This window comes from Marmota marmota, unplaced genomic scaffold (genome assembly GCF_001458135.2).
Source record: "Marmota marmota marmota unplaced genomic scaffold, marMar, whole genome shotgun sequence".
In the NCBI taxonomy this organism is placed as follows: domain Eukaryota; kingdom Metazoa; phylum Chordata; class Mammalia; order Rodentia; family Sciuridae; genus Marmota; species Marmota marmota.
In genome coordinates, this window is record NW_025999945.1 from 7711936 (window position 1) to 7725587 (window position 13652).

Here is a 13652-nt window from a genome sequence, read left to right on the forward strand (position 1 = left end):
AGGGTGTTGGCTTACCCTTTGTCAGACTGTTGTCCTAGCCTGACAGAAGTCACGTTGCCCAGGGATACCTGGGAAGGATTGCCCACCTCTGAGTTTGGCCCATGGCCAATGACCAATGCAGGGCACTACAGCCCAGACTCTGACCTCTGGGGTGCCATTTATGCTCCTAAGTATCCCAAGGGAGTAGGCTGAGGGTGGCTTTCTTCTGAAACCACATCTTTGTCTCTTCTGTCCTTCCCCATTTCCCTCATTACCTTGCAGAGCACTCAATAAATAAATCACTTGCACAAGAATTCTTATCAAGGGGACGCAACTTCATAGGAAACTAGGCAAATAAAGTTGATTTTTAAAGTGTCCAATAAACATGAAAATGCTGAACTTAACTAGACATGAGGGGAAATGAACCTATCAAAAATATCTTGGTTTTACATGTCAAGTTGAAAAGGTATTAAAAACAAGATTTATAAAACAAATATTTTCAAAATTGGTGCAGACAATAACATTGTAGAAGGGGGTATACCAACCTTATAGATACTTCTGTATATTTGTTCTTTAGAAATAACTGGTTAGGGTGTATAAATAAACATTTAAAGGGTGTCTAAAGGGTCTATAAATAAACATTCATTGAAGCAATGACTAAAATAGTGGGAAAATGAAACAATATAAATGCCCAATGACAGAATTAAATGATCCATTATACGTTGAAACAAAAGAATACCATCTATAAAGATGCCTAGAATAAACTGTCCACTTGAAAAAATTAGAAAACTGCTTTCTACCTATAAATAATGTGGGCAAATAATCAAAGGATGTCATGAAATTAAGATTATTGGTGATGTTGACTATTTTCAAAATTCATTTCTGTATTAGTTTAATACTTAATAAGTATTATTGCGTGTTCAAGATAAGAAAGGAGATTTTTCCATTGGAAAAGGAGAGGAGAGAGAAAAACAATATGATCAACATCATGCTATTTCTGCTGTTATATATAAATTTTTTAAAAATCATGACATGGAGGGGAAAAGTACAACTGGATCACACCTGAGGGAACCAACAAAATCTAAGAGTTCAAGGATGGCTTCCTGGAGAAAATACAACTAAACCAAAGGAGATGGATGAGAAGAAGTTTTGCAATATTTTGGGGTGGGTTGGGGTGGGGAGGGAGCTGTCCATAAAAACAGTAAATCAAGTGCCTGGATTCTTCAAGGAACTTAAAATTCGGTAGAGCTGATATTTCCAGTTTAACTAGGGAAATAATGAGAGATAAAAAATAGAGTTAGCAGCAGCCATATTTTAAGGATTTTATTATACATGTTAAGGAGTTTTCATTTCATCCTGGGGAAAATGTGAAGCCATGCAAGGGCTAGAAAGGAGAATGACTTGATTAGATTTGCATTTTAGAAAAATTCTTTGGTTACAATTTGAAAAAAACAGAAAGTAAGTAAGCCTGAAGGTAAATACATAAGCCTGAAGTCCAGCAGATGGAAGGAGTGTTTGAGTATTCCAGGGGAGAAGTAATGGTGGTCTAAACTAGGAGAGAGGCACCTAGGCCTGGAGGGCAGGGACAGGTTACAAAGTTCTGAAGGCTGTGTACTTACTTGGTAAGACTTGGTTGATTGAAAGGGAGCAGCTAAGAGAAAGGTCAAGAACAACTTTAGAGTATTCTCCATTGGCTAATGGGATGTGCCCTTTACAGAGAGGGAACACAAGATAAAAGATGGTGAACAAAGAGTTAGTTCAGCGGGAAGACAAGGAGCTTAAAAAAATGGACTCTGTGTGATAGAAACGTGAAATTTTTACCACTTCCATTTAACCACTTCCATTACAGATAAACAAGAGTTGGTCTTAGTTTAATGGGGTTTATTCCATGTTGTCTCTCATAACTTCTACCTCTTTATTAGTGCAAATATTTCTATGTGGCAACAGAGATCTTCAATTTTCATTAAATTTTCTCCTTTTTCCCTCCCTGCTCTTTTGGGGAGAGGGGCTTGAAGACGACACTGTAAAAATTGTATTTTATAGTAATACATCCACATTATGCTATGAGTTATCAGTAGAATCAAGAGAAATGTCATCTGTGTTATAAGTGATTTACTTGGAAAAAAATTGAAGAACAAATTAAGTCTCTCACAAGCTAGCCAAGACCCTGTGGGGAAGGCACAGAGGTGGCAAAAGGGAATTAGGAGGAAGCGAACAGAGAGCATGGAACTGCCACGAACACTCAAAAGCCTGTGGGAGATGAATTCCATGGATTGGTTTAAACCATCCTCATAACTCTATGTGTCTATGACTGAATAACTGAAGACTTTCTGGTTATAGACTGCCTATACACTCTTCCAAAATGGTAGAGGCTTACTAAGAGGTTAATTATACATGATCCTGCCTGGAATGAGCTTTGGGGGATACAATGCTTGTGTTTCACATTAGCCTTCATATATTTCTTCAAGTGCCAGACATCCCCATACCCTTGCCCTTTCCTAGCTCTTTTGCTGCCTGGAACACTATGCTTGAATAACTCCAGTTTATCTTTCATAGTCACCCTAAAGGTCACCATCTCAAAAAATTCTTTATAGAATCCCCCTCCCATCCCCACCAAATTGTATACCTGCACATCTTAGATACTCATAACACTCCATTTTTTCCCTTCATTGTACTTGCCATAAATTGATACTATATATTATTTCTAATTATTATTATTTGGTGGGAGTGCTGGAGATTGAACCCAAAAGCAATTTATCACTTAGCTAGATCCCCAGTCCCCTTATTTTATTATTGTTATTTTTATTTTGAGACAAAGTCTCAATAAGTTGCTAGGGGCTCACTGTGTTGCTGAGGCTAGCCTTGAACTTGTGGTCCTCCTGTCTCAGACCCCCACTAAGTGACTAGGATTATAGGCATGGGCTACTGTACCCAGCTAATTCTTTTTTTAATATTCATTTGCCCCAGAAAGACAGGAGACACTTTTTATCCTCAGAGGTCTTAGCACCTAACCTTAGACTTGGCAGCAATTTAGCTTCCATTGGAGGTCAAAATGTCAGTCAAAGGCCTTTGACCTTGCCAGCCCTATCCACAGCAGTGATGGTTAAAGCTCTGATGAGTTATGGGATTTAGTTGCACTCGTTGAACTTGCAGTACTTTTTCATCTCACCAGAGGTCTCTTTCTCCACACAGTTGGAGCAGAAAGAACTGCTTCCTTATGTTTACAGTTCTCAACCTTGATGCCCAGTGTGGTTGTGGGACTCCATGGCCTCATCATCTGGGATCCTGTCAGAAATACAGAATCCCAAGCCCCACCTGAGACAAATTGAATCCAAATCTGCTTTTTAACAAGATCCTCAGGGTTATCTGTACACACATTGAATACCGAGAGTGCTATTGTACAGGAAATATCCAATATGGGAAACAATGAAAAAAAAATCCACCCTCCTAAGTGGCCTTTTTTCACAAGGGACATTCCTACCATATTTACAGAAGAACTTAGAAGAAGGTTTAGAGTGAGTTTGTTTTTATTATGAATATAAAATATACCTACAACATAATAAATATTTACACATTTACAGTCTGCATTTCCTTTCATGTTTTGAGATCAAACTCAGTTCTTCATGGCCCCATAAGCCGATCCTTCTACTGCCCTTCACTTACACTCATGACGTTCTTTTGCTTTGGTACACTGTGTGACTTGGTTAAAACTGCAACAACAACCAGGCCCGGGGTGAAATGGCTGGCTTTACTGTCTTTTGTACTGAATTACTTTCATGCTCTTGTTTCCTTTCCTGTTACTACATGCCTTCCATTGCTTCACCCAAACATCAACATTAAAACTCCAGAAGAAAAGAGGGCTGCAATAATCACCCTTGTCCTTTAAAAAATACCTTAAACTATCAGCATGATTGAGGACATATAATAAGCTGGCACTTAGAACATTGTACCTTTGCATGGTTTAAGAACCATCTATGGAAAGGCTCTGACAGTGTTATGCACAAATTAAGTTTTGCCCAACAAATGATGCTCATGAAAGTCAGAATAACTGTGCCATTGAAGTCAATCAATAAATAAGCATTGAAGTCAATAAATAAATAAAAACAGTGAGTTTCACTAATATTAATTTAAATAGGTATAATATCCCTGGGGTTTCTTGAAACTTCCTTACGTATGTCTTCCTAACAAGTTGACAAACAAGCTGGATTTTATGGCTAGTTACTCTTCTTTTGGGCTATGCCTTAAAAAAAAAAAAAAATTTGAAAAAAAAGCAGTGAACAGCATACTGATGAAGAGTCTCGGTTCTCTTAGAATGTAGCTATACGAGAGCTTTTGTAGGAGTTTTCCTTGAGGCTGTCAAATATTGCTTTGGTTCCATTCTTCCAGTGTAGCACCAAATCCATTGGGGTCTTCCCAGCCTAGTCAAAAGAGAGAAGGAAAGTTGACTTGCATGTGAACAATCAGTTCCCATCCTCTGTAGGTATGCTAACAAAGTACATGTTATCAAGGTGTTTTATGGTTTCTACTATAAGGGATTTGCATTTTATATTCAAACAAGCCTTCACTGTTTCTCATAGGAATGCTTTGGGTATTTTATATTAGCTTTTTTATTTTATTTTGTTCCTGTGGGTCATTGGTAATATCCCAGGTCCTTAGACACTAAGTGACAAGAGCAACCCAAATCATTTTGAAGTTTAAAAAACAAAAGTGCCTGTATACATCTCCAATATCCTGTGGAATTAATAGCTCCAGGAAGTGGTACTATCCTTTTTGGTCCTATTGTTTTGAAAAATAGTCTGGTTTTGGTTTTTGGTTGTCTATTTTGATTCATTTGTTTTGTTTTGTTTTGCCGGATACTGGGGATTGTAGAGTACCCCTGGCGACCTCCCCAGATCTTTTTATTTTTGAGAAAGGATCTTGAGACATTGCCATATCCTCCTGCCTCAGCTTCCCCAGTCACTGGGATTACAGGTGTGCATCACTACACCCAGCAGAAAATAATTCTTGAATTGTTGTGAACTCTTGACAAATGAGCCACTGCAGCACCTCTGCTTAGCACTCAGATGCTGCTCTGTGCACCTTGGTTTAGCACTCAGGTGACTACTATTGAAAGCAGATTTTCCACAGCTTCTCAGGATTTGCACTAGGTCTTCCCAAGGAGTTCATCAACTCTTCTTGGAGTTGATGTCAATGACGTGTGAGAATAAATAATTTTTGATCAAATTTTATTCTCCCTTATACACACGCCTCAAGATATTTACAAATATTAAAACCATGTCATCTTTCAATGCTTGTCTTTAGCTATGAGAAGTCCTAAAAATTCATTCCGAAGTATGCTTTAAGCCAGAGATTGAAAATTAGAAGCTCTGAGATGCAAATCAGTCTAGAGATCTATTATGTTTTGCCCAGATTAGATTTGACTTTTTTTTTTTTAAGTTAGACTTAATTGGCAACAGTTGGACATCAAGCAATTTCCTAACTGGATTTGTGCAAAAATCAGAAGAGGTGGCAACATGGCACCTGTGATCCAGACAGTAACAATGTAAGGGGTTGGGAAAAAGCCATACTAGGCCATGTGCACAGACCCCAGGAACCACTCATTTAAGTGATTTACGTGATCTACTTGACCCTTGGGAAGTCTGATCATCTTGTCACCCAAAAACTGTGTTTTCTGCAGCTTTTTGGTGATTTCCTTGAATCTACTTTTTCTCTTTTAAAAAATTATTAAGATAAAACCAATTTTAGTATCTAGCATGAGGGAACCCTACTGGTTACATTTTCCATCCCAAATAGGCTCCATTTATCACCAATCTTTGTCCTTGTCACCAAGCCAGATATTTTCTTCTTTTTTTAAAATGATAAAATATTCCTTTCAACCTCACAATACCACAAATAAGGAGAGGAAATTATTTGCATTTAGAAAATGACTCTTTTCCTTTATTGTAAAGTAATTATCCAAAATCTTCAAAATTATTTCTCCAGTAATTTATACTCATTCCTCCTCCTGATATTTTTAAAGCCTACATTAGATGCTGTTTGCCTGAGAATTTATACCATAGAAAAAGTTGCTTACATTCCCTGCTTACTGATGAAGTTAATATGTACTTATACAAGAATTTTCAAGGCCTTAATATAGGAAATTATTTTGGGATATATACAGATAAGCCAAAATGAAGAATGGATGGGAAGTTATCTGAAAAATATAGGCTTTTCTATAAAAAAAAAAAAAAAAAAAAAAAAAAAAACTACCCGGGAAGAAAGCAGTAATGTTTCATGTGGTTATTTATAAGGAGAGAAAGACTATTCTGAATCATCCTGATTGGATATTGATTACTTTTAGTTCATTGACTCCATTGACCCCTGTGGAATTTTAGGCCATTTTTCAGGAACTAACCCAAGCGCTGCTCAGCCAGGAATGACAAAGGCAGGTTGGATTTCTTTCATGCAGGTATTTGTGTAGGTGAGCTAATTTTGACCATTTTTTTACTTTCCAGACAGAATTATTAGATACTGAAGGTATAGCAGTAGCTATGGCTCTACCTACCTCTGACCACATGACCTGAGTCTTTGCCAAAATCGACAGCATCCTTATGGAAATGAGCAGAAACACTTAAATCATCAGTGTATCCCCCAAAATAAAACCATGTGGGAATATATTTTCAAGCATTAGGAAATTCTGGGAATTAGGAGGCCTGCGAGCTCTACCCGTTGTTTGCAGTACTTACACAGTTCTTGATGTTGAGGTCTGCGCCATACATAATGAGGAGTCTGATCATCTTGTAACGATTGAGTCTCACGGCGTCGTGCAGTGGGGTGTCTCCCTCCTAGAAAGGCAGAGCCAATAGGCTAGTGATAGGTCTGAAGCCAGCAGTGGGTCCCGTCCGGGCACCCCTGCTTGCCAGAGTGATTTCAAAAAACAATCAAAGTCGGCAGCCCAGCTTTGTCCGGCTACTCACTCTGTCTTTGGCATTGAGGTCCGCCTCACAGGCGATGAGGTGCTCAGCGCACTCGTAGTGACCGGTCCTCACCGCCACGTGCAGTGCTGTACTGAGCAGCTGGAAAATTGGAAGACATGGTTGATTGGCTGGAAGTGAAGACAGAGCCTGTCCTAGACCCCAAGGCAGGTGCAAGGGGGGACATGGCTAGGGTGCCCACACAGCCCACATTGCCAGATGACCTCAGGGGAGAGGTGGGGTTGGGAAGAGGCTGGGAGGATGGCAGAGAGAAGGAGGGAGATCCGAAGGGAAAATACCTTATCTCGTGCGCTGATTTTTGCGCCTTTGTTCAGCAGCAATTTTAAGACATCCAAATTCCCCCCACGGCATGCCCAATGGATGGCTGTGGATTCAAGCTGTACCAGAAGGTAAAAGGACACAAAGATGTAAAGGAGAACCTGGTCGGGAGGATTTGTACTGGGATTCTAAGACCCAGGGGGATTCAGGTTTCCTAGGGCATCCATGAGGTACTAAGGTACTAGGTGGTCCCCAGGTCAATTCTAACTATTATAGATGAAGATTCTTACCAAGTATTGTAATTTAACTGTCTAAATATGTTCCCTGTTGTCGTTTCCTACCAGGAGAGCCTCAGAACCTCAACTGCCTTTTCTTGTGATCACTGCACATTGTTCTTTTAGTAGATTTCCTCCTCTCTGCTCTATTTGGTTTATCTCTGGACTCCAAATCCCACACTCCTGAATTTTGGTGTCACTACACGCAAACTTTATTGCTGTTTTGTTGCTTCTTTAATTCTTTTTCAACTTGTTTGGTCTTTAGATTCAGTTTTGGCCAAGTCCTTTGAATATTTGATATCCTTTTTCTACTTTACTATAACATCAAATTGAGCTGCATTTAAATAAATGAAGCCTTTTCCCAGCCCAATCTTCAGTTCATAAAATATACTGTATACTGGTCTTTGTAGAAATCACAGTGGTTGAATTATTGAGCTCTGAATAGCAGCTACTTTCCTTGGATGCGATTCATTTAGTATGCAGTCTAGCTCCAAATCTCATCGGTGGCAATTGGCATCTCTCACATAAAGTGCGCAGCTAAAAAATTCTTATACATTGCTGGCAGCCCAGGGGCCAAGAACAGGCTGCTGTGTATAATGGGAGGGCAGAGGTGTTGAAAGGCAAGTGTCAACTGTATGACTTCTCAGTAATGCTACTGACTTGATAATGACCCAACTCTTTGATGAGGTTATTGAATTCTGTTCAACAGCTTTCACTTCCTCTCTCTTCCCCAGAACACTCCCCTTCCTCAGCATGTATGGGAAATACTTTCCACATGACCTAGTCCCATCTTCCAACTTTCTTTTGTATGGAGAAATGAGCTTTTGCCTGGTTCTCTCAGATCAATTTTCAATCCAATCAGCCCAGTTTTTTAGGATAGGTTTTCTTGAGCTTCATATAGTCTACTTATTTTGGTTCATTTCCAAGCAAAGAAATATATTTACCATATCACGGAATTCAATCTGGGCTCCAGCTTCCATTAACTTCTTCACAATTGCCAAATGTCCTTCCAAGCATGCTCTGTGAAGAGCTGTCCGTTTATACTGTCAGAGATTTAAAAAAGAGATAGCGATGTATATATATATATGTTCATGATCCTTTCAGAGGTATGAAGCTGGGGACTCTGGTGGCCTAATTGAGAGAAACTTGGGTACTTCTTTATGAACAGAAAAGCCAAAAAGTTAACAATTTCAGAATTAGAATAATTATCTCACAACTATGATTGGAGCTTCCTGCCACATACATTTCTAAGTTCTCAAAGGCTTACACTGAGGGATGTGGACTTAAAACCTCAAAGCTACCTAAATACTGACATTTCCCTTTCTTGTATTTTACACTTTTCTTGTTCATGTAGCATTTTGTTATGCAGATCAATTTTCTTCTATTCAAAATTGTTGTTAGCTTGAATATCAAAAAGGATTTAGTTCATTTTCTTGAAAGAATGGGAGACTCATTTTTAATAGGATCCCCCATCTCAGTTCATGGGGTGAAAATTACAAAAGGATTAGTGATTTCTGGCAAATTGGCTTCATGTGAGTGAATTAATAGACTATTAGAGCTGGAAAAACTTTGGACAGTTTTTCACTGTAGTAGACTAGGTTTACAGATTAAGGAAACTGAGGCTTAAAGAATGCGTTTGAACTTGCTCAAAATCAAATAGCCAAGTAGGCGTAGAGCTGGAACTTGAACTCCAGTTTCCAGATTGCCTGTCTAGTATTGATGTGTTTGGCTCCAACCAAAGATGATGTTAATAATATATTTCTCCAAAAGTAACTTTTAGACCCTGCCTTGTTAAGTCTTTCCCAAGGATCTGAGAAATTAAAGACAAACTCAAAATCAGCCAGAATTATATGAATACAAAAACCAATCCATTGCACTAATCCAGAATTTTTTGGGGGGGGGCGGGGGCAACTGCACTCTCCTGTTATGCTTCTGGCAGATGTGGCAACAGCTGGGGAAACTGTTTCAGGACAAAAGACTTTGGCACCAAAGTCTCAAGGCTTCAGTAAAGCATTAGAAACACAAAATTAATGATCTGGATTTTGCAGTGCTTTGAATAAACCTTACCTCATCACAGACATCTGGATTGTTCTTGTCTGACAAGAATTTTTCTACTACTGGCAGTTTATTCTCCAGAGCAGCCTTCAGAAACCTAGGCACATCCACAGGTTCTGTCTAAAGCCAAAAAAAAAATAAAATAAAATAGCGTGAGAATCACTGTGAACTGTCTTACATTCAGTCAAACCCTCCACCAGTATTTGCTCCCCTCTACCACAACACTGGATATTAATACTTCAGAACCAAACAGTCCTTACAATGATTTCAGGTTCTGGTTCCTTCACAACTGGAACTTTAGTTTTCCTGTATTTTTTCCTTTTTTTCAGTTGAATGATTATTTCAAGGTCTTCTAAATTCTCAAGCTTTGATCTTTGTTCTAGTTTTTTCTTTTTGAGCTAAAAAAAAAGAAATCCAGGTGTCAAAAACGTGGTGAATTCTACTTGGCATGCATTCTGCTGTTGTCTAAACAAAATCTGCAAAGTCTGACACAAGAATGTGAACAGTTTGAGCAAGAAAATTTTTAAAAAAATAAATAAATAATTCTTTGACTTTGGTTTAGTAATTTCTTATTCAGGTATTTGGGGTTCTAATTTTTAGCTAATTGCCTTCATGCTTTCTTCCTTTGCTTGTAGATCAGCCCTTGACTAACTGGAGACACGATCTAGTCTCTGAGTGATGATTTCCTAATTAATGCCATAAATAAGCCTCAGATTTCTGTAGAATTTTATCATGCTCAAAAATTAAAGGTTTTTTTTCAGCCCAAAAGAATCTAATAATAAATATTAAGTTCTGAAATAATAGTGCCATTCTCTTTCAGGTGGACCACTATTCAGGGAGTACAGCAAACTGATGCACATTTTATCTGTGTTAGTAAGTAGTCAAACTTCGCTTGGCAACAGAGATTGTGTCAATACAGATAACAGATACAGTCTAACTGATCCATGGACCACAAACCACATTATTGAGAAAAAGAGGTCTCCTTTACTTGAGATTAAGTAAACAGAACACGGCATTGGAAATTCATATGACATGATTATCTCTTTAAGCCTGTTTCTCAATCAAACATGATCATAGCACATTAAATCACTGATTCAGAAACCAGCAGTCATGGGCTTTTCTAAGAATTATTTTCCCAAACCTATTCCATATATTTTGCCTCTTTAAGGATTCAAATTTGGTCCAGAAAACATCTCTGGAGTGGTTTTATTTTCTTTCTTCTTCCTTTCTTCCATGGTGCCTCTATCCCTCACCCAACGCCAACCCCACAATAATAGATTCCATGAAAGGTTCTCACCTCTGCCTCTCGCTGTTTCTCGCTTATCCACTGTTGCTCCCCCACGTTCACATGGTGGGCTGGAAGTGTCTTTAGATCTTCTTGCTTTTCCAAAGTGACAGCAGCTTCATATTCTCCATCTCTGAAATCCTCTGGAAGGAATACCCCTGCCTCCCCGTTGTTATTCTTCTTTCCTGTGACCTGCAAAGGAAGAAGACAGCATGGTCAGAAGGAGCAGTGCCCTTACTGGGGTCATTCTCCACAGAGGATGCTGCAGGAGGTTCTTGGTCCTTCCTCCCTGGTGACAGGCACCTCCATGTGGTACACTCTCAGACGGCTACAGATAACCCAGGATTACCTTCAGGTGCATGTCCACTCTCAGTTAAAGTAAGCCTCAGTGTAGGTTGAAATATTTAAATCTACTTTGAGTCCACATAATCAGATTTCTTCTAGGAGATTCACAACCCCTTCTCTGCTTATTTAAAATTCCCTAGTTTTAGGTAATTTTGATAACTCTCAGCATTGACTTGGAAATTTTCCAGTCATATATTCTTGCAAAAAAAAAAATCTCCCCTAAGGCATTTTGATAACTACCTGTGATTCCACACTATAGTAATAAAACCAAAGGAGAACATAATACATAGGAAATATGCAGAGAATTCATTACTGGCAGCTCCATTTTATTCCAATTTCACTCGATTCATCACATAAACCTACCCCTTTTTCCAAACATGACATTCTCAGAGTTCCCTTGCATTATGTCTGGAAGAAAAAGGCATCTCAACTTTCAAATTAAAACCAAGATGAGCCAGTTTTCCTTGTGTAAAAATAATGTGTCTTACATACCAGTTCCTCTACTTTCAGTACCATCATGTTGGTGGCAGTGGTCTGTGTGTCTCTCTCCTGTGGAATGAGCCCCTGGAGTTGGCCCTGCTGAGCCTCTCCACACCAGTCAGCTTAAATAGCTTGGGCAGGGTGAGATAATCTTCCAACCTTGGAACACAAGTAACACCCACCACCCCCACTAGTGGCCAACTCAGAGGCAGGTGAATTTTCATTCCAGACTCAATGTCTGGGAAGCCCGAGAGGGAGGGGATGACAAGCGCACTCTGCTGAATATGTGAATCAGGAAGAAATGTGAGAGGGCCATTCCTTTGGCAATGACCACACTGCTCAGCAATGTGAGTCATCCTATTTATCGAGAAGCCAGGGGACAGCTGTCTGTTGATATTGCACCACATCACTGCTCTTTTTCCTTCTTTGTCAGTTTTCATATGACTAACCTATCAAGAAAATGTGAATGCTCTGCATATCACACTCCCAGTAATATCTTTCTGATAACCAGAATTATCAACACTTCACTTTGGGGAAGTGTTGCCTCAGGGCATCCTATTTCTGTGGGTAAACAGCCTGAGAGGAAAGGATCCGGGTCCTGAGGGCACTTGTCTATATCTGTTTGGAATTCTCTGGAGTGATGTCTGGGGCTAAAATGGCCCCATGACATGCCACCTTACTTACCATTATTATAAGAAATTAAAAGCATTCAGTAATGCACTTTTATTTTATAGTGTCATTGGCCATAATTAGCACATGACATGTACACTGTGTTCTAAAACAGCATACTAACTGGAGCATTTTTCCTTCGAAATGGATCAGAGTGGTCCAGAGATAGATTATATGAGACCAGTTATTAGCAACAACATGACCTTGATTTGGTTATTGAGATAAACTCCTCAAATGCTGTGGGAAAGAAACCATCCATGGGAATTTGTTAGAGAGAGAGAGAGAGAGAGAGAGAGAGAGAGAGAGAGAATAAAAAGAAGAGAAAATAAAGATTTGGGCCAGGAGTGGTAGTGCACACTTATAACCCAGGCAATTTGAAAAGTCAAGGCAGGAGGATTGCAAGTTTGAGGCCAGCCTCAAACTTGAGGCTTTGTCTCAAAATAAAATAAAATAAAATAAAAATGAAAGAGACTGAGGATGTAGCTCTGTGGTAAAGCAACCCTGGGTTCAACCTCCAGTACCAGAAAATATATATATATATATGTTTGGGGCTGGGTATGTGCCTCAGTGGTAGAGTGCCTTCCTAACATTTGTTGCAATCCTAGGGTTTCAACCCCAGCACTGCCCCACCCCCGCAAAAAAGAATACGCCCCCAAACAAACAAAAAAAAAAAATTCAGACTCCCCTGACCCTACTACAGGGAATCTGGGGCCAGATATTTACAGATATTTCTAGGGATCTGTCTTTTTCAAAGCATCAGATGATTCTGGTATAAGATGTGAGACACATGGCTAGAGGGGTGATGAGCTTTGCTTTGAAGAGGGGTAAAAAAAAAAAAGATCTCTGTTTATGGTTTCTCATTTCTGAGGTATTAAATTATGAAAATTATTTAGGTTACTATCTTCAAAGCCATTTAAAATCTTACTTTTTTTTTTTGTAAAAGAAATAAGAGTGAGTAAGAGAAGGGAACTATTGGAGGAAGGCAGTGCTGATTGGGATGTTAAATAGACATCACTGTCTCCTCATACTCACCACTCAAACCAATATGGCTGCCATTCTCATCTTCCCGCATTGAAATAACCTGCCAATGGGTGACATTTCTGGAACTTTCAGAATGAGCCACTGACCTCCAAAACCAAAACACTGACAAAGAGGGACCCTACCAATAACTCCTGTATCATGTGTTCTGGTCTACTAATATTCTATCCTGTAAGGGGTAGGGGTAACTGAAAGAACTCTCCCACCCTTTTCTTTGAGGTGGGCACAGCTAACACTATTTTTCTTTGGTCTTTTGAAGTGAGAAATAGCAAAGCAAGCTTTTCCTACATTCCA

The 13652-nt window shown here is 39.2% G+C and overlaps 1 protein-coding gene across 1 annotated transcript; it reads right to left on the minus strand.

Annotated features, from left to right (window-relative positions):
• Positions 1 to 3488: 3488 nt before the first annotated feature.
• Ankrd1 (ankyrin repeat domain 1) lies at positions 3489 to 11927 on the minus strand. Its single transcript, XM_015500114.2, has 9 exons — positions 11664 to 11927; positions 10839 to 11018; positions 9802 to 9939; positions 9554 to 9661; positions 8431 to 8529; positions 7232 to 7330; positions 6936 to 7034; positions 6705 to 6803; positions 3489 to 4397 (listed from the first exon to the last, which is right to left on the minus strand). The coding sequence occupies exons 1-9, from the start codon at positions 11688 to 11690 to the stop codon at positions 4287 to 4289; spliced, it is 960 nt and encodes a 319-aa protein (XP_015355600.1). The 5' UTR covers positions 11691 to 11927; the 3' UTR covers positions 3489 to 4286.
• Between the last annotated feature and the right edge of the window lie 1725 nt (positions 11928 to 13652).

Bases quoted from the DNA above. Each gene is read 5' to 3' on its own strand.
- Ankrd1 (XM_015500114.2), bottom strand. From the start codon at position 11,690: ATGATGGTACTGAAAGTAGAGGAACTG. The intron at 11,019-11,663 runs GTATGTAAGACA...CTTCCTTTGCAG, and splicing joins TACTGAAAGTAGAGGAACTG to GTCACAGGAAAGAAGAATAA. The intron at 4,398-6,704 runs GTAAGTACTGCA...TCTTTTGACTAG, and splicing joins ACCTCAACATCAAGAACTGT to GCTGGGAAGACCCCAATGGA.